General features: G+C 35.6%; 1 protein-coding gene across 2 annotated transcripts in view; it reads left to right on the top strand.

Moving 5' to 3' along the window:
* Window positions 1-790: 790 nt before the first annotated feature.
* Window positions 791-24,203, top strand: part of POF1B (POF1B actin binding protein) — a 74,506-nt gene continuing 51,093 nt past the window's right edge. Inside the window, exons 1-4 of one of the 2 annotated variants that reach the window (XM_047764554.1) lie at window positions 791-863; window positions 976-1,296; window positions 16,903-16,977; window positions 20,055-20,135. In XM_047764554.1, coding sequence (XP_047620510.1) covers window positions 1,015-1,296; window positions 16,903-16,977; window positions 20,055-20,135 — 438 coding nt within the window. In that variant the 5' untranslated portion in view covers window positions 791-863; window positions 976-1,014. The remainder of the gene's footprint in view (window positions 864-975; window positions 1,297-16,902; window positions 16,978-20,054; window positions 20,136-24,203) is intronic. The other variant, XM_047764555.1, reaches the window with a different exon arrangement.

Raw genomic sequence — 24,203 nt, 5'->3', positions numbered from 1 at the left:
TAGTAATCAGTACAAGTGCAGAGCATATTTCAATCTCATTGTATCAGGTAAGACACCTCTCAGGACTTGCAGCCCCCTTAACAACTAGATATTAAAAAGGCAATCAAACTCACTGTTTCTTAAGGCACAAATAAAGTCAAGATACATTACTTTGTAAAAAGTGGAAACAATAAATATAAGTGCTAAAATGCAAAGCATTTGTGGAATGTTTAGTTTTTTCTTCACTGATTTCCCACTTATAGACAGTAATTTAATCATTTAGACAAATCTACATCAATTTAAATTAGAAAGACATAGGAGGCCTGGAGCAAGATAAACAGGTCCATAAAATAGAGAGAGTTGCTAGAAGGAGACCCCATAGCAATCTCCCTTAACTGCAATTACCAGCTGGGTTTTGCGAAGAATGCAAAATTTATCTCTGAAAACAAGTGTGTCCCTAGGCTAACACCTCATAGTTTGGTCTGGGAGTCCGGAATGATAATACTCAAGTTTGTAATTACCTTTGCTAAGCTTAAAAACCATGGCAAAGCCACTTTTATGTGACCTTTGTGATTTTTTTTCTCTAGTAACTTTTGGCATGGACATGTCTTTACCTATTTACAGTTCAAGTGAATGTCCAAGCCAGTGGACTTGGAAGATTTGCTCTTTCCAGACTTCCTTAGTCTACTGGGCAGCCTTGTAGCTGTCTCCATAGCATAGCAAGGCCTCTCCCACTAGTAAACCTGCCTGGCGATTCCACCCCTCTGGGGCGTGGCAGTACTATTTCCTGGAGCAATCTCCCAGGGTGGCTCCACTTTGCATTTGCACTCAACTACTTTGCTGCCTCCTCTGCAGCTGCCAGACCTGCTTCTGCTGCTGCTAAGGTAACTTTCGTGTCTCCCTGGGAGAGGTGATTGATAAAAGGCTTCTACATGTGTCTGCCTGCCTGCTTTCCCATTCCTTTCCTTTCATGAGTTCTCTTTGTTTGTTCCTTAGGGAGAGCATCTGGGGAGTACCTTGCTGACCACTGAGAATATGATGAGCTCAAGCTATTGGAATGAAAGAAGCAGCAGCTGTGGGACTCAGCAGTCCCCAGAGGGGCAGCAGTGCCAGCCCCAGCATTACCACTGGTACCATCAGTCAAGCCAAGCCCAGCAGCCTCCAGAAAAAAATGTAGTGTATGAGCGTGTGAGGACCTACAGTGGGCCCATGAACAAGGTGGTTCAGTCCTTGGACCCCATCAGCTCACAGGAAGTGCTCTCCCCTCTCAAAACTGCCTCCTCCTACCAAAACTTGGTTTGGAGCAACCATTCCCAGGTACTACAAAGAGAGCTATGCCAGAACAGTAGAAAGGGGAAATCTTGAACCTCATTTCTTTTCTTTTTGCTTCTCTGCCCCTGTTCTACAGGATATGATCTCTTGAATTGCAGCTATATCTGCAATGTGCAGTCACCTAAATTCCATCTCTTGGCTATTCTTTCATTTCCTAGTGCCCATAGCCATTTGTTTACCAGTTCCAATGCTTTTCATATTCAAAATAAAGCATAGGATGGCTCAGTTTTTGTTGGACTTCACTGGAATATCTGATCTGAGGTATTCCTTTTACTCCTACCAGAAAGCAATCCTCATCTTGACTACAGTCATTTTTATAAAGTAGGTTCCCACTGATTCAGTTCATATCAAAAGTAAATAGGTTTTTTGCGTCAAATATGGTGGCACAGGGCCAATGCATCTGTGGAGTGACTAGCAATTTTTATTTTGCTTAGCAAATAGTATGCTGCTCCATGATAAGTGACAGGCACAAATGCCTGTTTGATATGTCATATGTGTTTCATCTTCTAAAAAATGACACATTGGTTTTTTTTATAGCCAAGGTGAATAATTTATGGATATTAATAGAAGGAATATTGAAAGAGTGGATACAGGATTGAAGAAAGCAAGATGCAAGCAGTAGTTATATGAAAGCTAAAAATGGTGGAAGTCTAAGACACCCCTTAAACTGAAATAAATTTGTTTTTAATGAGGTTATCTTAGCATCAGTGTCTTGCCAATGAATGTGAAAGAACATTGCAAGACTATAAAATTAACAGCTCTCTGTCTGTTTTCATCTTTGACTCTCTTTACATTAAATTTGCATGTCTTTAAACTTTCTAAAAACTTATGTCCAAACTGAAATTTTGTTTCAAAGTACAAGTTGTACTGTGAAGAGCTCAAAAAGCAACGATTGGGATGATATTATTCTATGTTGCTTTATTATGCTGATCTGAAATAGTGTGGATTTTTTTTCCCCAAAAACAATTTTAAGAGGGATACGAAGCAACATATCTAAAGTATATAGTAAAACTGTTTTAAAAATAATTTTGTAAAGATATTGGTAACCCAATAACTGCAAAGGCCATGATTTTACTCTTTTATTTAAGTTCTAGCTTAGTTTGAGGGGGAAAAATCAGGAAGAAAAACCTCAGCATTTACTGTCAGTAAGTTCCTAGTTGAAAAAAACTTCACCTGCACTGAAGTCAAAGGGAAGGAAAAAAAGGTCAAAACTGCTGGTTTATGATAATAATAATGCAAAAGTACTTTCCAATATGCAATATTAGGATGTTAATGAACCACAAAGTGGGTGTTGCCTATATTCCTGAGCAGTCCTAAAACAATGCTAGGGATGAAAACAAGTTACCATGATTATAGGAATGCTAAAATCACCCTGTCTGGCATAGCTATTTAAATACATTGACCTCTTTTCCTATCAACTTCCTAGTAAAAGAAAGATAAATAGATATAAATTTAAAAGCTAAAATTTGGCAAATTATAAATACTGACCACAGAAAATTTTTTAGGATCACACTTTATTGTATACTCTAGTTCACCTTTCCTTTTTAATAATCCAGGGACCAAGCTGGTTGAGCTTTTTACAAGACTTACCTTCTTTCTACCTGCTATTTGCTAAGCGATTCTTAGAGCAGCTCCATCCTGAAATCTAATTCCCCAGAGAAGTTTATAAAGAGCCTTAGGGACAGAAAGTAGAGCCACAGGAACTGGGAATAGATACTGGAATGGAAGGTGTTGTGAAGTCTGAAATTATTTATCATTGAAAAGAAAGAAAAGTAAGGGCTGAATGAGGATGAGGGAGGTGAGGTTCTAGACGTGCGGTGAAGAAAATCAGAATCTTCATTCCCTTAGTGAAAAAAGCAGAAAGAAAATTTGATGATAAAATTTCAAACTGAGTTAGCTATCAAAGGGCATTCATAAATCCACTAAAAGGTAAATTTGGCAAGAAAGCTTTTAGATAGCTGCCACAAAGAATGTGACTAGGAAACTATTATTTTATTTCCTTTCTCCCTGTTTAGCGGCAGGATGACATGTACAAAGTAGGACCTGAAATTGATCTGAAATTACTTTCATGCTAACGAAATGGGTAAGATGGTGGCAGCACTATTATATACCATGCCAAGCACAAGCAAGCAGTACACATTATTTAAAATCCTTTTTTTTTTGTTTTGTTTTATGTATTAAAAATTCTCTCCTTAATATGCCCTGTTTGAAAGACATTTTGAGTTGCAATACAGCAATTATTCTGATGCTAGAGTTTGTGACCATGGCAGCTAGGAAATGGGTATTATAATCAATTGTTGGTTATCACGAATTCGTTTAAACTTTTGCTTTAAGTGTTTTTAGCATTTTGGGGTTTGGATGATATTTAAAGAATTCATAAGATTTTTAAAAATATATATAATTGTCAGTAGTAAAATATGTTCCTTTTGAGAAACTAAAGTTAATGCCACTCTGCTTTGCTTCCTGAATCTTAATTTTAGCTTATGTAGTAGACGTAAGATTTAACCAAATGCTTTTTGCAGCGCTTTAGTATTTTCTATTTCTGGCTTTTTAGTACATGTTTTTCCTTTATGGCCTTCTTGTGCACTAAAATGGTGTTTATAGACATAAACATATTTTAAATTTCTCCAGATACAATGTTGCTTTGTATCTTGTATACAACTGATCAGATATATTTTAGGATTCTCTCAGTTATTATTTTGTCTGATTGATACACTATTTCTCAGAGAAAACTGAATATAGAATCTAGTTGCTGGTGAAATTGTTTAAATTGATGGTAGAATCAAAATTACTAGCTTTATCCACATGAACAGGAAAAATCAAAAGCAGGCATAATCAAGGTCATAGGTGTATTTTAGAACTGAATGTGGTCTTGTAAATAAATGGAGTTCTAAAAACTACATAAAACAAAAGAAAAGCATTACAGTTCAACCTTTTAAAAGGCCTAAATATTAAACAGCCATCATTAACTCAAAATGAAATACTACCTAAATGAACAGCATCAATGTTAATACACACTGGACATGTATATTTCCCTTTCCATTAATTTAAGCTTTTTTACAAAGTTCAAGATATTTTCCATGTATATAGAGGAGCTCAGCTGTGTGAGAGAGAAATTGATTAAAATAAAATAATTTTAATACCAGTCATTCACTGAACACATATTTATTAAGTGCCTATGATGTAGGAAGCACTGAGATTATCTGGATAAATACCATTTGCTTATTCAGGAAGAGTCCACATTAAGGAGAGATACAAGACCTGGTCTCTAAGTGTTCTGTATGTCTATATTTCACTTAAAATATAGTTTTGTTCTTAGTCCATCAATATTTATTGAATGAAACAAATTTTGGTGCAACAACGGACCTCTTATAGCATTTATATGGATTGCCATTCTTTTCAAATTTGAAACTTGCAACCAAATTTAACTCAGAGAGCAACTGAGGGAAGAATGTGAGCTTATGAATGGCTTCTGCTCTCAATAACTATTCAGCTTGGGCTTTTCTTTGTTTACATGATTTTTTTTTTCCTTTTTCTTTGGTTACGAAGATTGTGGATAGCTCTCTTCCTATGCCAGGATTTCTATATACTATCAGAAAATGTTCCTGTTCCATGGGGATGGGTGTGTTGCTTTGATAAATTGTTGTTCAAAGGTGTGGTCACTAAAGTGAATAATTGTTCAGGGAAGTAGGTTGCCTGAAAAAGGAATGAGGTCATAGGGTAAATAAGCCCGAGTTTTCAGCTTTGGTCATCCCTTTTGTGCTTACAGTTAAATGAAGCTATAGAATTTGAGTGCAGCTAATTGCTGGGTGAAAATGCCCTTGCCAATTGTCTCTTGTTTAAGGGAGGTCTGATAAATTGCTGGGCCTGTTTTCAGTCAATGGCACTAGCAAGCTATCTATCACTGTGTGTGTGTGTGTGTGTGTGTGTGTGTGTGTGTGTGTGTGTGTGTGTGTGTGTGTGAGTGAAGGTGGGGGGCAAGGGGAAGAGAGGTGAACTTTTAACTATTGTGGTCCAAATTTTTTTTGACAATTCATGGTTAAATAAATGCAAGATTTGCCATGCTTTTGAACCCCATTTAAAAGTAAAAAATCTTTCTAAACAGGTATATTCGAGCTAACTTTCTTCACACCAGCAGCTATCTTAACTGTGCTTTTTTTATTTCCAGTGGAGCATATGTACTTCTGGGTTTTAAAGACAAAAAGCATGCATTGCAAAGCGACTGTGTACTTTATTTTCTTTCCTATTTTCCTTAAAGAAAAGAAGAGAAAGAATCCAGGAATGGGTCTCTTAAATGAGGAAATTTAGTTGGAGGGAAGGGAAGAAGTGAAGGAGTTCTAATACTATTACACTCTATTGCTTTTTTACTGAGAATACAATCACAGATTTTATTATAAATTAAGGAAGTGTTTATTTCATCTAAAGGGAGATCATTATAATTTACAGGTTTCTTTCTGTACAGAGTTCAGAACAGCTTCTCAACAATAACCTAAGGCATATATTTAGCCATGTTACTGGCTTCGAAAGCTTCTAACAAAAGCACCTCCCATGGTACTCAGAGAATTTATTCAAATGGCAGTTTGCCTTTGTAAATTCTGTCAACGTAAATGTCAGGTGGTTTTTAAAGGTATTACCTCTTTTGAAACTGTTCACCCTAGACTGTTCCTATGTCACTACTTTCAGTGATTCTCATAGTCACTAAAACTGACAGGAGCATCTACGAGGCTCACATGGTTTTCCTTCTTGGAACATTATTTTTTAGTTTTTAAGTAAAGTTTGAAAATTCAAATTAGGCAACAAGAAAGAGTTCCATGTTCATTTCAACACGTTTCCAAATATTTAGAGAACAAAGTCCTGCCCTGTGTATGCTCTTCCCAGCAGTCTTGCTGTCTCTCCTTTATGCATTGCACCAAGGTCTTGACCTCTTTGATCAGAGCTATCAATAGGAAAATGAAAACTGATAGATATTGACTGAAGATCAATCTTGACTGTAGAGTCTAAAGATCAGTCACAGAGAACACTGTGTGGAAAAAATACCCATACAAATGAACCTGTGTGTAATGTCTCAGGGAGAGCTACAAATAATAAATGTGCAGTGACTTTGGGAGTATTGAACTATGAAACAGTCCAGTATAGTGGCTAATAGTGTAAGCTTTGGTTTTAAACTTCTTCAGTTTAATTCCTGGTTCAGGCACTTTCTAGCTATGTGCCTCAGTTGCTGCATCTGTAAAATGGGGCAATAACACCTAACTTGTAAGACTGTTATTAGAGTCAAATGCAATAATATATGGTGAAAAATACATAGCATAGCACCTGACACATAGTAAGCGTTGATGCCCTAATACCCGGAATAAAAGACCTCTCAGAATCTCCTGTCCTCATTTGTAAAATGGAGATAATAATACCTTCCTTTAGGGTTATAGTAAGTATTGAATGAGATAACATATGAAGGTGTCCAGCTCAGAGTTAGCATTAATTCCTTCCCTTCGTATTATTGATTTATAAAAATATGTCTAGGCTCTTATGATGGAGGCTGATAATGTGAGAAAAAAGAATGTATACATGTATGTGTAACTGGGTCACCATGCTATATAGTAGAAAAGTGACAGAACACTGTAAACCAGCTATAATGGAAAAAAATAAAAATCATTGTATTAAAAAATAATAAATGAAATAAAAATAAAAATATAGCCAACAAAAGCTGCTAACTGCACTGCCAAAATAAGATGCTAAATTAAATGAATAGGCTATAAAGTAAGAGTTCCTTTGACACTGGAAAGATTAGGTAATAACATATGCTTGAAAGTCTTATTAGGGCTCTACTGGCTAAGAAAGACTAATGAGGAAAAGCATTAAAGCAATTTTCTACAACTCATGGTATATGATCAAAAGACTGGAACAGCAGGAATGCATTTATAATGTTTACTGGCATACATATCCTTTAGAAAGAGTAATTTGAAAGTTCCCATGCTCTTAGTGACTTTGAACTTGAATGTCAGTATTTGAAATGGAGGGGTTTTAGTGCACATTTTTTTCTTTTTCCTTTTTAAAATGTAGTGACGCTAAGCATTAAAGCTTACTTGCAGTCTGCCTCTTACCTACTGCTTCTTCTAGCACTGCACTTCCAGTAGGGTAGCATGTGGCTATTTACATTTAGGTTTAAATTAATTAAAATCAAATAAAGCTAATTATTCAGTTCCTTAGTCACAACAGCAGTAGGTCAGATATAAGACATTTCCACTACTGCAGACAGTTCTACTGGAAACTGCAGATCTATTTAAACTACACATTTAAATACAGAAATCCTTCTAAGATCATCACATACAAAGAAATTCATGGTGGTGCAAATGTGTGATCAAAGTGCTGCCAGCTTACATGATCAGCGATAATGGACACACAGGAATGAAACAAAAAAATGAAGCTGCAAAATTTCAAAGTAGATGTTTAGAATGACTCTTTCAGTAGAAGGAAAATTAAATTGATAAATCTTTTTAAAAGCAGTCAAATGAAAGATTTCTATGTATTATGCACATACAGTCATCCTTTGCTGATCCGAGGGGAATTGGTATCTGGACCAAAATTCGTGGGTCTTCAAATATCCTATATGAACTGATCTAGTATTTGCATATAACCTATGCATATCCTTTCTGTATTTTAAATCATCTTTAGGTTACTTATATACCTAAAACAATGTAAACGCTATGAAAATAGTTGCTAGAGCACACCAAATTCAAGTTTTGCTTTTTGAAACTTTCCAGATTTTCATTTTTTCCTAATATTTTCTTTTTTTCTTTTTTGGCTTTTTAGGGCTGCACCCATGGCATATGGAAGTTCCTAAGCTAGGGGGCAAATCGGAGCTGCAGCTGCTGGCTTATGCCAAAGTCGCAGCAACTAGGGATCCAAGCCTTGTCTCATGGCAATGCTTGATCCTCAACCCACTGAGCGAGGCCAGGCATGGAGCCTGCATCCACGTGGATACTAGTCAGATTCTTTTCCACTGCACCACAACGGGAACGGGAACTCATTTTCCTAATATTTTTAATCCTCCGTTGGTTGAATTTGCGGATGGAGAACTGTGGATACAGAGGGACGACTGTATCTATCCTTCTATCTATATAATTTCCCCAGAACCTCACTTTTTGAAAGAGCAAATGGTTAAAAAGAGGAAAAGATGAAAAAAAAAAAAAAAAAACTCCTCAATCAAAATGCATCTTCCTTTCCTTTGGGCACATGATATGGGTTTCATAGCTTCTTTGGAACTTCCTTTCTCTCTTAACCTACTGAATGAATTTTAAACTTTAGTAAATAAAGTTCAAATATCATTCCCATTTTTACAGATGAGGTAACCAAGGCACAGGACTTGCTTAGGTTCATATGGCTAGTATTATGTGATAGAATTGAGATTTAAATCTAAGCAGTCTAGTTCCAGGTCTAGACTTGTAACCACCATGCTATATTGTATATTCCTGATCTGCTCATTTGAATCTTATTTATGTTTTACAGTCTCTCATATCTAATTCCTGTTTATGCTTCATGATCATTTTCTTGTATGTACTCCCATTATGAACCATGCAAAATCTTTTGGGACACAAGCCAGGGCATAAATAAATAATAGAAACAAACATTTCAATATTTTAAAAGTATTATGTTGTTTACTAAGAAGGCAGAAATATTTTGTTGCTATTCAGAGTTTGTAATATACTTCTCTCATAAGTTTTATTGATTTTTTTTGTATCTAAACATGAAGTTCTAGCACTGGGTAATAAGTTGATTAATTTTAGTTATTTAAAGACTCATAAATATTTTGGGAGAACTTTGATAGAAATGTTATAAAGAAATAATATTGGCTTGTACCTTTTTGTGAAATTCATGATGTCAGCAATAGAATGACCCTGACTGTGGAATTTAGAATCTTTTCTAAAACTTTGATAATCAAGTTCCAAAATTATGTTCAATGATGTTAAAAAGTCTCCTTAAAACAGTCCTACCCTGTTTTTACGTTCTTATCTGCTACAACTCACCTTCTCCCACCTTGTGTTCCAGACACACTGTTCTTTGAACAAACTGAACATTTTGCCTCCCTTTCACCCCTTCCTTTGTTCAGTCCATTGTCTGCTCTGGCGGCATCCACCCTTCTGTCACATTTCTGCTGGAATTCTACTTATCCCTCAAAAATCATCTGGAAAGTTGTCTTCCTCAAGACATCTCCAACCCTGAATCTTCTCCCTCACTCTTCAATGTAGTACCCTGCTCCCACCTCTAACCCAGGTGTGGTCTTCTTTTAAAACTAGCATCACTTTTCATTATTTAACTATATGTGTTATAAGGTGTGTATAGTACTGAGTAGTATATTATTTTTGTGGTTCTTATTCTCTACCATGGACTGTACATTTGTTGAAGGTTAGGACTTTTTAAAAAATCAAAACTCAAAACCATTCAAAATAGTTGCTTTGAGGAGTAGAATAAAACTTCAGATCCACCCTTTCTCCTCCTCTCCCCTCTCCCTGCTCTGTTTGTGATTATGGCTTGCAAAAATGCCTGAATGTGGCTGTCAGCAGTGGCTTTAATAAAGATATATGATTAGGACTGTTCTGTGGATTTCACTCCTCTATGCCCTCTCTTTGATCTGAAAATGGAAAATAAGACACAAATTGCCTCTTTTAAACAGTGAACAACACATAAAATAAATATAAGAAAACTATTTAAGGGTTCCTCTGGTTAAGGATTTGGTGTTGTCATTGCTGGCTCTGGTTACTGTTTTGGCACAGGTTCAATCCCTGTCCAGGCAATTTCTGCATGGTGTGGGTGAAACCAAAAAAAAAAAAAAAAACTATTTAATAAGTTAATTAGTTTTTTAAAAAAATTTTTTTGAATATTCTTTCCTAAATTATATTTTTCAATATTATACTCGGTATATGCAAGGGAAATTATGTCTCCCTCAAGGAGGCAGAAACACTGTTGGTGAAGGGAGCCCCTACCCCTAATTCATAACTTCAGTGCCATTAAATCTGAGGATCTATTAGTGTGTCGTGTACACCTCTGATGGTACTTAAGAGGCTATTAGGTGGTATGAAATAACAGCCCATCACCTGGTGAGAAAACTCATCTATTCAGTTCTCTTTTCTTTTTCCGGGTCACTTCCATGCAAAAAGTTCAGTCTGGAACTAGTGTATCTTTTTTTACAGTACTTTTTATTACTCAATTACACTTATAGTATCCTTTTTATAGTATTTTTTATTACTCAATTACACTTACAGCATTTCCATCCCAAACCCCCACCTCCCAACCCAACCTGTCTCATTTGGAAACCAAAGTTTTTCAAAGTCTATGAGTCAGTATCTGTTCTGCAAAGAAGTTCATTGTGACCTTTCTTTAGATTCCACATGTAAGTGATAGCATTTGATGTTGGGGTCTCACTGTCTGACTGACCTCACTTAGCATGATAATTTCTAGGTCCATCCATGTTGCTAAAAATGCCAGTATTTCTTTCCTTTTAATGGCTAATATTCCATTGTGTCTATGTACCACATCTTCTTGAACTACTCCTCTGTCAATGGGCATTTAGGTTGTTTCCATGTCTTGGCTATTGTATATAGTGCTGCAATGAACAATGGAGTACATGTGTTTTTTTGAGTCATGGTTTTCTCTGGATGGATGCCCAGGAGTGGGATTGCTGGATCAAATGATAATTTTATTTTTAGTTTTCTGAGAAATCTCCATAATGTTTTCCACAGTGGTTGTACCAATTTACATTACCACCAACAGTGTAATAGGATTCCCTTTTCTCCACACTCTCTCCAGCATTTATTGTTTGTAGACTTTTTGATGATGGCCATTCTGGCCAGTGTAAGGTGGTACCTCATAGTGGTTTTGATTTGCATTTCTCTAATAATTAGTGATGCTGAACATCTTTTCATGTGTTTTTTTGGCCATCTGTATGTCTTCTTTGGAGAACTGTCTGTTTAGATCTTCTGCCCAGTTTTTGATGGTTTTTTTTTTTTTTTTTGGTGTTGAGCTGCAGGTGTTTATAAATTTGGAGATTAACCCCTTGTCAGTCGCTTCATTTGCAGATATTTTCTCCCATTCTGTGAATTGTCTTTTTGTGTTGTTTAGGGTTTCCTTTGCTGTGCAGAAACTTTTAAGTTTAGTTAAGTCCCATTTGTTTATTTTTGTTTTTATTGTTATTACTCTAGGTCATGGATCTGAGAAGATGTTGCTGTCATTTATGTCAGAGAGTGTTTGGCCTATGTTTTCCTCTAAGAGTTTTATAGCATCTAGTCTTATATTTAGGTCTTTAATCCATTTGGAGTTTATTTTTGTGTATGATGTTAGGGAGTGTTCTAATTTCATTCTTTTCCATGTGGTTGTCCAGTTTTCCCAGCACCACTTTTTTCCATTGAATATTCTTATCTCCTTTTTCTAGATTAGTTTACTGTAGGTGTGTGGGTTTAATTCTGGGCCTTCTATCCTGTTCCACTGATTTATATTTCTGTCTTTGTACCAGTACCATATGGTTTTGATGACTGTAGCTTTGTAGTATGGTCTTAAGTCAGGAAGCCTGATTCCTCCAGCTCCATTTTTCTTTTTCTGGGTCTTTTGTGCTTCCAAACAAACTTTAAAATATTTTGTTCAAGTTCTGTGAAAAACGTCCTTGGTAATCTGACAGGGATAGCTTTGAATCTGTAGATTGCCTTGAGTAGTATGGTCATTTTGATGATATTGATTCTTCCAGTCCAAGAGCATGGTATATCTCTCCATCTGTTTGGGTCATCTTTGATTTCCTTCATCAGCTTCTTATAATTTTCAGAAGTCCTAGCTATGACAATCAGAGAAGAGAAAGAAATAAAAGGAATCCAAATTGGAAGGGAAGATGTAAAACTGTCACTATTTGCAGATGACATGATACTACACCTAGAAAATCCTAAAGACACTACCAGAAAACTGTTAGAGCTCATTGAAGAATTTGGCAAAGTTGCAGGATACAAAACTAATAATTCTCTTAGTTTTAGATCTAGTTCTTGGATCTTACTAAGATCCAAGAGCATGGTATATTTGACTTGTTTATATTTGGTTAGTTTTTTTCTATAGACAAATATTTATCATTACTTATTATGGGAAATTTTGTTAAAGGATTTGTGATTCTGATCTGTCATCACATCATTTTGCTGGGATCTTGTTGTGATACTTCCTTTAACTGAATTAGCTTAAAGTTGTTAATTATTTTGCTTATAGAGATATTCCCTCTACCTCCCTGTATATTCTGTTAAGTGGAAGTGTTTTCTTTTATTGACTCTTACTCAGTTACCTGTAATTGTTATCGGTTGCATATCAGTTACAATGCCCTGAGATTCTTTCATAAAAACTAGTACTACTGTTCAGTATTTGCCCACATATCAAAATACATTTTGAACTCTCCAAGGAAATATTTTTAGCCTTATTTTTTTATCTATTTCTCTTTATCTCAGACTTCAGCTTGGATGCATACATTGCTGAATAAAATTATTTAAAAATCTTCAGAAACCTAATTACACCTCAGATTATATTCTGTAGAAAAGTTGCTTAAATTCCCTACAAACACTGCATAACACTCTTTGGCCCAAAAAACCTTCAGTGACACTTAATGTCTATAAATTTCTTTGTTTGACTTTAGAAGCCATCCATTAGCTGGCTCCCAGGGTCTTTACTTCCTGGAACTTCCCTTCTAGTGTTCTGTGTTTCAGCCAAAATATAAACTGTTGTTCTTTAAATATAGCCCCTCATTTTCCACAACTATGTTTTTGCGCACGTTGCTCTTACATTGAAATCTGCCTATTTCCTATCCTCACCAATCTAGATATCCTGAAATTATACTAATTTTTCAAGAAACTTTCCTCAGATGTAGCCTTGTGATGAAATCTTAAATTGTCTCAGGCTGAAGTTATCTCTTAGCCCTCGATTTCTGATTTTTCAAGGTCTTGCACCGAAATAATCCTGGAATTCAAAGTATGTCCTAAGTTTTTAAGATTTCCCTTCTAACCTAAAGGAGTATAACATCTCTCCAGCTTCTGCTTTCCCTTTCTCCACTGCACTGAATTATTCAAAAGCTCTTTCACCGTAACTGAGAAAACAGGGTCATTTGCATTTCAGGTGATTCATTAATTCTGGAAAACACAACAATTTTAAAACAGAAATAAGATATAGTTTTTTGACTAGTGAATTTTCCTTAAGGCAACTAGAATTTCCCTACTCGGATTTAGGTTATATCAAGGTGTAGGAACAATTCTCTCAAGTGATGTAGTGAAGTCACCCCAAAAAAAGAGTGATTTTTAATCCACTCTGATCTTAAATTGGTAATGGCATAAGTATTTTACTTTATAAGAAGAAGAGGAAGATGATGAAAATGAAAAAGGTGGGAAGTAGGAGGAAGAAGAGGAGGAGGAGTGGGAAGAAGGCTGCTATAACTTTCTCCAAGATGAAAGTTGTTACTTTAATCATTGTGGAAAAAACAGGCTTGAATTTTATACTAAACCTGAACCTACCTAATTATAAACAAAATTATTTTTCAACAAAACTCTACCTAAAGAAGGTTGCCAATAGGCAATATTTATGTATTTAGCAAATTTGAGTTACAGGACTAAATGACTCAATACTATACTGAATATTTGATCAGACAAGTTAAGGCCTTCCTGCAAAATTGAAGGGCTTAAGTGATAGGAGTATTAAATAAAAATCCAATGCTTTATTGAGTTTAGAGGTCTGTGCATACACTGTAAATATATCATGCTGTCTGTATTAAAAACCCTATTGAATTTGTAGAAGTTTAAATTATTTTATTAGTTCTGTTCTCTCACAGAGTCACTTACTGGTGGATCTCTTGTTTTCAGGGACCCAAAAGTTGCTTTTGACAGTAAATAATTTAAAAAGACAAAATATCTAACTCCCTGTCGTGTCTAGCACTGCAGGGCAGTGGGGAATCCTGGAAGAGGTTGTATGGGAAAAGATACATTTGCCTAGATCAATTCTAATAATGAAGGCTCAAAACAATTAAGTATAACCCAGGGAATTAATGTATCAGCTTTCCAAATACAAGAAGACTGAATAATTTCTTCATTTTAGGATCAGACTAATCTTTGTGCAAATACACCAATTTGCCTTTTGAGTCTCTACTATCTCAGCATCTGAACAATGTAACTCTGCCTATACTGCTATAAATATATGTCCTAAAGATGTAAAATCTATATCTATATCTATATATAATATATATGATATATTTGTACATATGTGTGCATTCCTACTTGGGTTAATTTCAGCAAGTTTATAAAACTCAGTACACTTTTTTATCTTAAAAACTAGTCCACATAGCTAGTAAATTTCATTCTGTTTAACTTTCTGATGTCATCAGATTTGAATAGGGTAAAGAGAAGGAAAAAGAACTATCATATACAGAACAGGTACAGGCAGTGTGCACTAATGGTATTCTCAAAAAAAAGAAAAAATCCTAACATTACTAGCCCCAGCCTAAAAATGTTAAAGTTTGCATAAAAACATCTTTCAGATATGAGTACTTTTACACATTGCTTATGGATGTGTAATTGACATAGCCATTTGGGAAATCAATAGGGCAGTGTCTGTTAAAAAGAATAATGCACATACTCTGTGCCCTTAGCAATCCCACTTTTTGGGATTCTAGAGAAATACTCACATTGCACAGGGATGCTCATTGCAACATAGTGAAAACCTAGAAACAATTTTTAAAAGATAGGTAAGTAAACAACTGTCAAAAAAACATTATGGAACACTATAAATTATTTAAAAGAATTAATTAAAACATTTATCTAATCTATAATGTAAACTATAGTTTGATTTACATTGCAGAATAATAAAAGCAGTGAATATTATTGTTTATACATATATATTTATGTAAAGATTTGCCTGACTATAAAGATTACTTCTGGGTAAGAGATTTGAAGGGAGGATGGTTAAGGGAAGATCTTTGACTTTATTCGTATACATTTTTATGTTAGAATCTTTTCATGTACTGTTTCATACTTAAAAAGCACCTTTTTATTTTCTTGTCTCTCTGAGCCTGCTTCTTTTGCATCTGTGGGCTAAATACACCTGCACTTGGTTATATTTATGACCATTTTCTTAAACCGAAGAACATGTACCTGTTTGGTATACAACCTTTAATTCTTTGCATTTGAGCAATTATCTTCAGCTACCAGCAGGAAATCTGAGAACATATTCAAAGACTGCCTTGAAACATTAAGCTTGCAGTATTGCTGTTGGTGTAACAGGGAGGAGGGATGAAAATGTTACAGATGAAGCAAAAGAAAAACAAAAGAAAAACCACAGTGTGCAAAACATTGGCAGTTTCAGAAAAACCACATAGTCCTGTTTTAAGAACAGCATGTTACATTATACACTTACATTATATTATATATTACATATGTATAATATATTACATATATAATATATTATATAATACATCTTATATCTTATATAATATATTACATATGTAATGTATATTATATATTATTAATTATATATTATATATTACATGTTACATTGTACACTTACATTATAACTATACTTCCAAATGAGTCTGTCAGTGTTTCCCTTGTAAGCCCACACTTCTTATTTTTGAGACCTTGATCTGAAGAGGAAAATACTTTCATTAGTTTAGGAATATATCCTGGAATTGGGTCAGTTGGTTGTAAATTATAGTAATGTATGAAGAAGTTGAGTAATGTGATCAACTTGCACAAATTATTATGCAGTTTGCTGATTTGGGAAAAATGTAAAGAAGGCCAGTGTAGTTGATAGAGTGACCATTTTATCTAATCATTATTAGAAATCATATTCTCACTGTCATGGATCATTTTTTAACATCAGAACCTACTCCTTGAAATTAAACTAGTAGCAGATCAAAGCATAAAGAGTCAGTTTAAAGTAATCTAAGGGCAGAAGTCTTAGTTGAGTTTTCAAAGGTAGTTTCCTATAATGGTTTCATTTTTTTTGACTTTTAATGTTTTTGTTTGACAGCTTTTGCATCTTGTTAATTGTAGATGTATAACAACATTGGGTGATACATCAGCAGAATTCTCAAAAAAGAAAAAGGGATGCAAACTAAGAGTGCAAGAAGAATGTGTTATGAAAGTATTCTAGAAATTATTTTTCACTAGGTTACTTAAAACAAAGGCATTCAGTAATGTGCTGCTTGGAAAGATGGACATCATCTAATATAGAACTTAATAATATTCTTTTTTCTTTTGGATGTTCCCAGGCTAGGGGTCGAATTGGAGCTGTAGCTGCTGGCCTACACCACAGCCACAGCAACGCAGGATCCCAGCTGCATCTGCGACATACACCACAGCTCACAGCAACTCTGGATTCTTAACCCATGAGCAAGGCAAGGGATCAGATCTGAATCCTTATGGATGCTAGTCAGATTTGTTTCTGCTGCGCCATAATAGGAACTCCAATAACGTTCTTATTTCCAACAAATTGGGTTATTATAAAAATAAAGGAAGTAATACCTTAAGAAGCTAAAATATTTAAATGGCATTGCTCAGTAACAGTTTCTGAACCCCCTTTTTTTTCTCTCAATAGGAACTCCATTCTCCAACTCTGAAAATATCTGCTTGTGCCCCAAGCACTCTACATTTAGCCCCAACTACTGAACAGGTATAATAAATTATGGATTAGATTAGGTTTTTTTATGTAAACCTTGCTTGTATGTTTAAGCAGTCTTTAGGCCCTCAAAGTTTTACACATTCACAAAAAATCAGGAACATAAAATTGGAAAGGAGAGTCTTACACATGAAAATCAGCTCAGCCCATTAAAAGAATGTAAAACAAGTGCTGTGAATTGAGATTTTTCAGTTTCATTGTCTACTCATACTGACTGCTTTTAGTTTGAGTGCTGTTTATTTTTAGTCAAGGATCTCCCACTGATTATATACACTTTAAGGGTCCTTGATTTCAGCACAAATAAAGTACCTAGCTCTTGGATTGATTGAGGACGTGGCTCTATGAGTGATAAAACAGTGTACATTTACCTCCAGAGAGAATAATTTATAGGGTCAGAACTAGCCCTTCTCAGAGGTACATGACTTGAAAGATACAAAAGGATCCAGTTCCCTTAGCCTTTATGACCTAATCCCTCCTTTAAAATTATTTTTGAATGTAGACATTATGTCTTCAAAAGGTACATGTAATAATTAAAAGCCACATTAACAAATATATGTTTAATGACCTAGTCTCATATATCTGAAAGTAAATTTGAAGTAAATATACCATAAAAAATCCTACATTTGTTAGTACTTAGGAGGGTAATATAAAGGGTGCAGTATCTGCAGGATACAGGAGGGAGAAAGATGCTGTTCTTAGAGAACATGCCTGTCTAGATGGAGGTGCCACAGTGGGAACATGAATAATAAGAGGACAATTAGACAAAATGTGGTTTATAGACCTGGGGTACAGTAAGGTAAAGGTGATATAATGTAGAACAAATAAGGTTATTGAAGAAACTAGGTGAGTTAAAGTCATATGCACTTATTCAGTGAACATTTGCTGAGTTATAAGTATGTACCAAATAACTGCACATAGATTAATTAGAACCAATCACTGTTCTCAGAGAACTCACAGACTAGCCTGGGTTACATACCTAACCAAACATAGGACAGTGGGATAAAGGCTACAACTGAGTTAGAAATGGAGCCTCAGTGGACCACCAAGATTGGATTATATCTTGGTAAAGTTAAGATGACTTAAATCACAGAGCTGTTTACTACATTCAAATCCAGTCATAACATTGCATTTACTGTTATTTTTCATAATGAAGGGGTTTAGAATTAGGTTTACTGTATGTTTTACTTCTGATAATAATATGTTTATGGTTGAAAAATTTGAAACTACAAAAGAATATAAAAAAGAAAAAATAGAAATCACTCATGATCCTTTCTCCTGCCTAGAGATATTATCCTTAGTATTTTGTTGCATTTTCTTCCATTCAAATAAAAAATTGAGATCATACCATAAATGCAGTTTTATATCTTCATTTTTCACCTAACCTTATATAATATCATGAGCTTTTAAATGTAAATTTGCATTACTGAAGATCATTATTTTAATGACTACATATTTCAGCCTATGGATGATTATTTAATCTTTCCCCTCTCCATAGGAAATTGTTCCTCCAACTGCACCCTCATCAACATTATTATTTTATTTTATTTTATTTTATTTTATTTTATTATTTTATTTTACTTTAGGGCCGCACCTGCAGCATATGGAAGTTCCAGGCTAAGGGTCCAGTCAGCGCTGCAACTGCTGGCCTATGCCATAGCCACAGCATCGCGGGATCTGAGCCATGTCTGTGACCTACACCACAGCTCATGGCAACGCCAGATCCTCACCCTACTGAGCAAGGCCAGGGATGAAAACCGCATCCTCATGGATACTAGTTGGGTTCTTAATCCACTGAGCCACAGCAGGAACTCCCAGCATTATTATTTTAACATTTTTTCCAGTTAAAATATGGTATTCTTTTGTTATGTTTATTTGATTCCTAGTTGGGTTGAATACCTTTTGTTTTCTATTAATCATCTGCTTTTCTGCTTTTATGCCATTTGCTCATTTTTCTATTGGTGTGAAGATTTTTTTCTAACTGAGGTATATAAAAGCTCTTTATAATAATGATATCGACTCTTTTTATATCAAAAGTTTACAAATGACTTTGTTCTAGTGTTTTATCTCCCTTTTAACATTATTATTATTATTTTTAATCTTTTTCTAGGGCCATACCTGCTGCATATGGAGGTTCCCAGCCCAGGGGTCTATGCCGGCCTACGCCAGAGCCACAACAATGTGGGATCCAAGCCACATCTGTGACCTACACCACAGCTCACGGCAACACCAGATCCTTAACCCACTGAGCAAGGCCAGGGATCGAACCCACAACCTCATGGTTCCTAGTCGGATTTGTTAACCACTGAGCCAGGACAGGAACTCCCCTTTTAACATTATTTATGACCTTCCCTGACCAATGCACTGAAGATTTAAATGTTTAAACACACACACACACACATTTTTCTCTTTGTGTCTCTTTTCATTTAAAATATAGGATGTACTTTCTAAATAGAAGATATGATTAATAAATATTAAGATATATTTTCTTCTAGTCATGGGGAATTTACAGTGAAACAACTATTTTGAGGCTCTTATCAAATGTAGTTTGGAATGCGTGATGAATTACCATGTAATGTATATAAGTAGAAATACCTAGGGAGTTCCTTTTGTGGTACAGTGGAAACAAACCCAACTAGTATCCATGAGGATGGGGATTTGATCCCTAGTCTTGCCCAGTGGATCAAAGGATCCCGCATTGCCACAAGCTGTGGTATAGGTTGCAGAGGCAGCTTGGATCTGGTGTTGCTGTGGCTGTGGTGTAGGTTGGCAGCTGTAGCTCCGATTCAACCCCTAGCCTGGGAACTTCCATATGCTGTGGGTGTGGTCCTAAAAAAAAAAAAGAAAAAAGATAAATACCTAGCATATTTAGGTATTTAATAATGCCAAGCCTGTAAACATATGTGTTTATGTTTCATATATGTTTTGAGACTGAAATTAACCAAACATAAACTCATATGTCATTTACGCCAGTGATTTTTACAGTTTCACTTTGAAAATTTCTCCCTATTATTGATTGCTCCAAGGTCACTAAATAACTATGATTTATGTGCAGTTTTATTTTTTCTTCACAGGAACTCCATTCTCCAACAGTGAAAGTCACTGCATATCCACAGACCACTATTAGGAGATATATAGTGCAAAATCCTGAACAGGTAAGCTATATCATGCACTCTTGCTCCAACCTATAATTCCTCAGAAGTTGATAGCTTAAATAAGAAGGGTGAGTCACTTACCAGATTCCTAAAATCAGATTGTTGGACTTTCTTCTAGTTATAAAGAGTTAATTTCTAAACATTAATATGAAAAAAAGTCTGGAATCTTTAATTCCAGACAACCATGTGCCTCAGAGATGCAGCAGTTCCAAGTAGCATGGAAATTCTTGGGTTATAAAGTCTTTCCATCTGTGCAGCACCACCCATGTGCTACAATGGATTTTTGTGCACTTTGAACCAAAGTAAAAAGGGACAAAGTTCTTTCACAGGCTTCATATAAAACTATCACCTGTTGCATTGGGGGTTAGAGTCTTTAGTCTATTTAGATTTGCCATTGAGATATGGGCTAGGAAGAAGAAAATGCAAAGTCAAAAGTTCAAATGTGTCTCCATGCCTTTGGTATTGCCTGTGGTGTATAAACTTTTGTGCCTAGTAATAAGGTCTTTTGAAAATTACATCATTATATCTTTTACAAAGATATACAACCTTATATTTTATAAACTAGGATATTATTCTCTGTCTTATTTTGAGGAGCAAATTATGTAAAAAAAAATCCCTATAGTATGTAATAAGCCTTCCTCAACACACACACACACACACACACACACTCTCTCTCTCTCTCACACACACACACACACACACACACACACACACACGCACACACACAGAGTCTCACTTTGGCTGCACCAGGTGGTTCTTCTATGGGTTTGTAAGGACAGAATTTTCACAAATAGAAACAATGTGCCCCAGATAATAATACAGCAATTCTTTGCTTTTTTCTTTGTTTTTCCAGTATTGCAGGAAACAATTCTCCATTCTCTCACAAAATAAAATTGATCATTTACTTCAGCCAAGGAAAGCAAAAGGTTAAATTTAAATTAGGGTAACACTCTTGGTACTAGTCTAGTTGGGTGGTGAGGATGTACTACTCTTCTGCTTGTATCTATCTCCCCTCTTCATTGTTTTTTGGGGTTTTTTTGTTTTTTGTTTTTTGTTTTTTGTTTTTTTTTTGCTTTTTAGGGTCACACCCATGGCATATGGAGGTTCCCAGGCTAGGGGTCCAATCAGAGTTACAGCTGCTGGCCACAGCCACAGCCACGCAGGATCAGAGGTGCGTCTGCAACCTATAGCACAGCTCATGACAATGCTGGATCCTTAACCCACTGAGAGAGGCCAGGGATAGAACCCGCAACCTTATGTTTCCTAGTCGGATTCATTTCTGCTGCGCCAGGATGGGAACTCCCGCCTCTTCTTTCTTTATTCATTTAGAATTTATTTTCTCATGTCTCTTTAGCTAGGGAGGCTGTTAGTTGTGCATGTGTGCATGTGTGAACCTATGAGCATGCAGGCTCTCTGTTGGAGGGGGTGATTGTTTTGGACATTTGCTTGGGTTTTCATATGTCTATGTAAATATCAAAAGAATGTGATTATGGTAAAGCAGCTGCTTGCTTCTTTTGCAGAATGAAGTGTTTAAGCAACAAATCTGAAAAATGTGTGTAGGGAAAGGGAGATAGTAGGAAGGCCTGGGACAGGAGAGTATGCCTCTTTCTACAACTTGACCAATGACTTTACGCTTTCCCCTTTTCCTTCCACTCTCTTTTTCTTCCTTTTGGCAACTGGGGAATATACTATACTTGGATGTGTACTATACTTGCTATCCGTGGCTTTCAAATAATTAGTTCTAGATGGCACCTTTTTTTTCATGATGTGAGAATTGCTATGTTTGCCTAGAATATATCTGCAGAAAGATTTAAATGTCAAATCATTGGAATTCCAACCCTCTTTGCCAGTAATTAATATGTGACTTTAGGTGAATTCTTACTCTTTAGTTAATGAGGAAATGAAAGAATTAATATTTATTGGATATACACTCCATGCTAGACAATTTACATATTTATCTCATTTAATCCTAAGAAACTGAGAAAACAGAAGCACAAAGTTTTCATTTATTCTGTGATATTTTATTGATTGCCTATGTGCCAAAAATTGCCCTAAGAACTAAGGATAGAGCAATGAACAAAAGAAAATGTCCCAGTCCTCTTGGAACTTAAGTTTTTAACTGGCCCCAAACCATTTTGTTTCAAAACAGCAGAGCTGGAAATGAAATTGAACAATGCAGCTACGGGAGAGAAATATTTGAGAATTGCGGTCTATTGACAATGTAGGTGAATTAGGATCCAGAGACCCACCTACATACCACCTTCCCCACCCCCATCCCCCTCAACCACAGTGTAATCACGAAAGCAGAGAAATTAGAAATATATATGCAAGTACATAACATATTTGTAACACTGAGCTTGCCTCTGTAAAGTCTTATTATTGTGGTTGTGTTCAACTGCAAAGAAGCAGATAGTTTCTCAGGGAGAAGATCTAGCAGAGGGTTAAAAAATGATCATTTTAAAGCTTGTTTAACTCTTTCCATTATTGAGGAATAAAACAAATTTCAATCTCCATACTTTATATACAAAAATAATCTAACTGGTTTTGCAGAACAGCTTAAAAATCCTGTCTAGATATATTCCCCATTTTATGTATCTTTTTGTTTTTTCTTTTAAATTCCCCTAGGAGAAGATTCTGGCTTACTTAAAATATTTATAATAATCCGAGCTTCTTAAATGGCAACTTTATCCTCTTTCACCTCCCAGTTTGTCTAATCTTTACTTCTTCTCCCTGTAATTATACTGATCTCAGCCCACCTCTCTTGTTATGATTTTGTTCTAACTCTGTTCAGCCTTTTTATTTTTGGTTGTTCCTGATCTTCCTTATTTTCCATTTATTGTCATTTTAATTTTTTAATTTTTTATTTATATTTTTTTATAATTTTTTTTGGTCTTTTTTTGCTATTTCTTGGGCCACTCCCGTGGCATATGGAGGTTCCCAGGCTAGGGGTCGAATCGGAGCTGTAGCCACCGGCCTACGCCAGAGCCACAGCAACGCAGGATCCAAGCCGCGTCTGCAACCTACACCACAGCTCACGGCAACGCCGGATTGTTAACCCACTGAGCAAGGGCAGGGACTGAATCCGCAACCTCATGGTTCCTAGTCGGATTCGTTAACCACTGCGCCACGACGGGAACTCCCATTTATTGTCATTTTAGTCAAGGGATTTATGCATTCTGGTATATAACCTGACTCAGAAATAGGGCAAATATTTTTGTTCCATAAGTAGATAGAACCCAACTGATATTAATCATTTTCATTAATTTTCCAGTTGCAGAACTCCTGCTGTAGGAAGGGCACTATACAGCCTTCAAATTGAAAAATAAAAGGAAATGACATCATTTCCAAACCCAAAAAGCTTACAATTCCTCTCAGAAAGGGGAAAAAGACATGTCTACACACAGCTATGTAAAATACATGGTGGGGTGTATGATAGATGCCATGAGAGAAATACAGACAAAGTCTTATTAGAGTTCAGAGGTTGGAGATAACACTTTTGTTTGGGGGAATCAGAGAAGGATTTATCATGGTATTTAAGGAATTATTTCAATGAATATTGTTATTGGTATCATTTTATTAGTGAGGGAACAAAAGCTTAAATAATGTGACTTGCTTAGGTCTTCTGACTAAATCAATCACTCTCTGTATTTTCTGACAGTTATTCTTGGAGTAGTTTTGCCAAGATTTAATAGCATATTAGATTTAGGGTTAAAAAGAAGAAAAATCAAATGTGACCTAAGCTGATTCAGTTTGAAATACTGGGAACATGGTAGCCCAATAAAAAGATTTAAGAAGTAAGAGAGAGGAGAAAATGGTTTGGGAAAGTGGAAGATTTTGTGATCTGTTTGAACTAGTAGCATTTGAGGTACATGGGAGGGAAGATGCCCAATAGGCAGTTAAAAAATGACTCGAGGAAGGTCACATTTGTGATAGAGACATAGGAGTTATTCCTCTTAAAGTTGTCCTCATACCTGTGGGAATGAGTGAGATAACTGAGAGGTAATGGAGAGGGGTTGAAGTCAGAACCTAAAACGCTGTCTCTGAAGAAACAGAAGGAAGGAGCCACTT

Source organism: Phacochoerus africanus, chromosome X (assembly GCF_016906955.1).
Source record: "Phacochoerus africanus isolate WHEZ1 chromosome X, ROS_Pafr_v1, whole genome shotgun sequence".
Classification (NCBI taxonomy): Eukaryota; Metazoa; Chordata; class Mammalia; order Artiodactyla; family Suidae; genus Phacochoerus; species Phacochoerus africanus.
The sequence above is the reverse complement of the archived record's forward strand: the minus strand, read 5'-3'. Positions and strand labels throughout refer to the sequence as shown.